This window comes from Malurus melanocephalus, unplaced genomic scaffold (assembly GCF_030028575.1).
Source record: "Malurus melanocephalus ecotype Western Australia unplaced genomic scaffold, MMel_1.1 scaffold_31, whole genome shotgun sequence".
NCBI classification, from domain to species: Eukaryota; Metazoa; Chordata; class Aves; order Passeriformes; family Maluridae; genus Malurus; species Malurus melanocephalus.
Window position 1 is genome coordinate 710,776 of NW_026623263.1, and position 2,544 is coordinate 713,319.

At 49.6% G+C, this 2,544-nt stretch overlaps 1 protein-coding gene across 1 annotated transcript; it reads right to left on the reverse strand.

The window, feature by feature from the left end:
- Nucleotides 1-1,542: 1,542 nt before the first annotated feature.
- Nucleotides 1,543-2,535, reverse strand: FOXD1 (forkhead box D1; the record flags this gene model as incomplete). The annotated part of the gene is made up of 1 exon (XM_057363761.1): nucleotides 1,543-2,535. A coding segment is annotated over one exon (918 nt), but the record flags the coding sequence as incomplete, so codon positions are not given.
- Nucleotides 2,536-2,544: the final 9 nt, after the last annotated feature.

Below are 2,544 nucleotides of genomic sequence, written 5' to 3' on the forward strand. Positions count from 1 at the left end.
TAAATACAGTCGTAGTTGAAAAGTACCCCCCTGGTTTGAAAAACGCCTGTTTCTAGCCCACAACAAGCATTCACACGCCTACTCTTAAAACATGCGATTCTGTTTTCCATGTCTATGCTCTAAATATTTGAGGCCGGCTTTTTGGTCAAATTTTTTTTTTAGTCTATTGAATAGATATCTATTGACCTTACGTTGTTACAAGCGAGTGTTTGGAATCAGAAAATCTACTTTTATGGTTTGTTTTGTACACTTAAATATTCTTACTTCGACAGATTATACACTTAATCAACTCGTCACACGAGGATATTACAAAGCTCATTTTATATTTTATGTATTGGAAAGTAGAAACACATGCTATTATCGTCACAGAAACATAAGTGTCTAGAACAAATCTCTCTTAAGTTTAATGCATGCCCTTTATTAGTAGTGTTTTCCTTTGGGCTTTTTGGAAATCAAACTATGATGCAGTTGTGATTTAAAACACACCCAAAAGTATAAAAATAGTTTTAAACCGGCTTTTAAATGAATCCCCTGATTGGTGCCGTACAGAACTGGGCTTTACTTCCTTGAGAGAGACCTATTTCTATTTATCCCCTCTTTTGTCCCTGCTGGCTTTTGTAGGTTTTGTTTTGTTGTTGTTTTTGTTTTGTTTTGTTTTGTTTTGTTTGTTGGTGTTGTGGTGTTTTGCTTTTTGATTGTTTGGTTTGTTTTGGTTTTTTTCATCTTTCATTATCTGCTAGGGTTAAGAATGCGTTGACTGCAAAGATAATATTTTGATTTTCTTCTTTGCGGTCAAATCAGGACATAATAAATTTCAAGTTACAATATTCCTTTACTATTGTGCTATTAATCCCCAAGAAAAAATTATCAGTGTCCCAAAGAAATGAGAAGTGCTAAAGAGGGGGGATCCAAAGCCAATCGTTTGGCTGGGGTCCTTTAGTCTTTGGGTTTTGTTTTGATTTTTTTCTTTTTTCTTTTCTTTTTTTTTTTGAAAATTAAAAATTTTATTTTTGAAAATGTGTAAAAATTTTACATTAAAATGGTACAATAATACTTGCCAGTAATTTTTAACAATATTCCTTGTAAAGAATACGCATAAAGTACAAAATAAAAAACTCCGTAAGTCTATTATAATACAAAACACAGGTTAAAATAAGAAATGATAATCTTGACTTTCTTCTGTGTAAACACGTTAATCTTTTCTTTTATAAAAGTACATGAGACAAGTGTACTAAATGAAAAAGTATTGCTCTGCTGTCCTCCCTCAAGCCTTTTTTTCCTCCTGTACATTACTGTTTTCAAGTTCCTAGACCTGAGAATCTCTGAACTTTAACGGTTTAGAGACATTATTTATCACCATTTTAGTTTCTTTTTAAGGACTAACGAGTAACTTTCCGATGTAGTGATCGCTTGCCCGTGCAGTATCTAGATCTAGACCTGGCTTTGCACTAGTGCAGGTCCCGGGAGGTCCGTCGCTCGCGGCGGACGCCCCCCGAGCCCCGTCACAATTATCCCCACGCAAAGACAGGCAGCCCCTGCGGGCGGCGTCCGCCGGGCGTCCGAGCGGCGGAGAAAGGAGATACCCCAGATCCTACCTTCGGAAAGACTCCCAAACACTTAACAGTTAGAGATCCGTGCCGCGAAGCCGGGGGCGGCGGGCAGGGCGGCGGCGGGGGGCAGGCCGCTCCCGGCGTTCCCCAGCGAGCGGGCGAGCCCCGGCGCCGCGGTCGACTGCGAGGCGCAGCTGCTGCCCGCGCCGGGGCCGGGGCTTCCCCCGATGATGCTCTCGATGGAGAAGGGCGAGCGGGCCAGAGCTCCGCCGCTGCCGGGCTTGGCGGAGTGCAGCGAGGCCGCCAGCGCCGGGCCCAGCGGGTGCGCGTAGCCGAAGGGCGTCCGTGCCAGCTCCGCCGCCGGCAGCAAGGGGCCCGGCGGCGCGGCGGCGGCAGGGGACAGCGCCGCACCGGGGGCGCTGCCGGGGGCGGCGGAGGGCTGGCGGGGCGGCGGGGAGGGGTGGTGGAAGGCGAAGAGGGYGGAGTGGGGGTGGTAAGGCTGGAGCTGGAGACCGTAGCCGCAGCCGTAGGGTCCGTAGGCGCAGGGCGGCTGCTGCGGRGGCTGCGGCGGAGGCTGCGGGAGGAAGGCGGCGGGGTCCACGGCGCGCAGCAAAAGCTCGGGCGCCGGGAGCTGCTGCCTCTTGAAGCGCTTTCGGCGGCGCAGGAAGCTCCCGTTGTCGAACATGTCGGCGGATTCGGGGTCCAGCGTCCAGTAGTTGCCCTTTCCAGGATTGCCGGGCTCCCGGGGGATCTTGACGAAGCAGTCGTTAAGGGAAAGGTTGTGGCGGATACTGTTCTGCCAGGCGGGAAACTTCTCCCGGTAGTAGGGGAAGCGTCCGCTAATGAACTCGCAGATCTCACTCAGCGTCAGCCTCTTCTTGGGGCTCTGCAGGATGGCCATGGTGATGAGAGCGATGTAGGAGTAGGGCGGCTTCACCAGGCTGTTCTTGCCGCCGCCGCTGCCCGCCCCGCCAGGCGAGCGGCAGGAGACCCG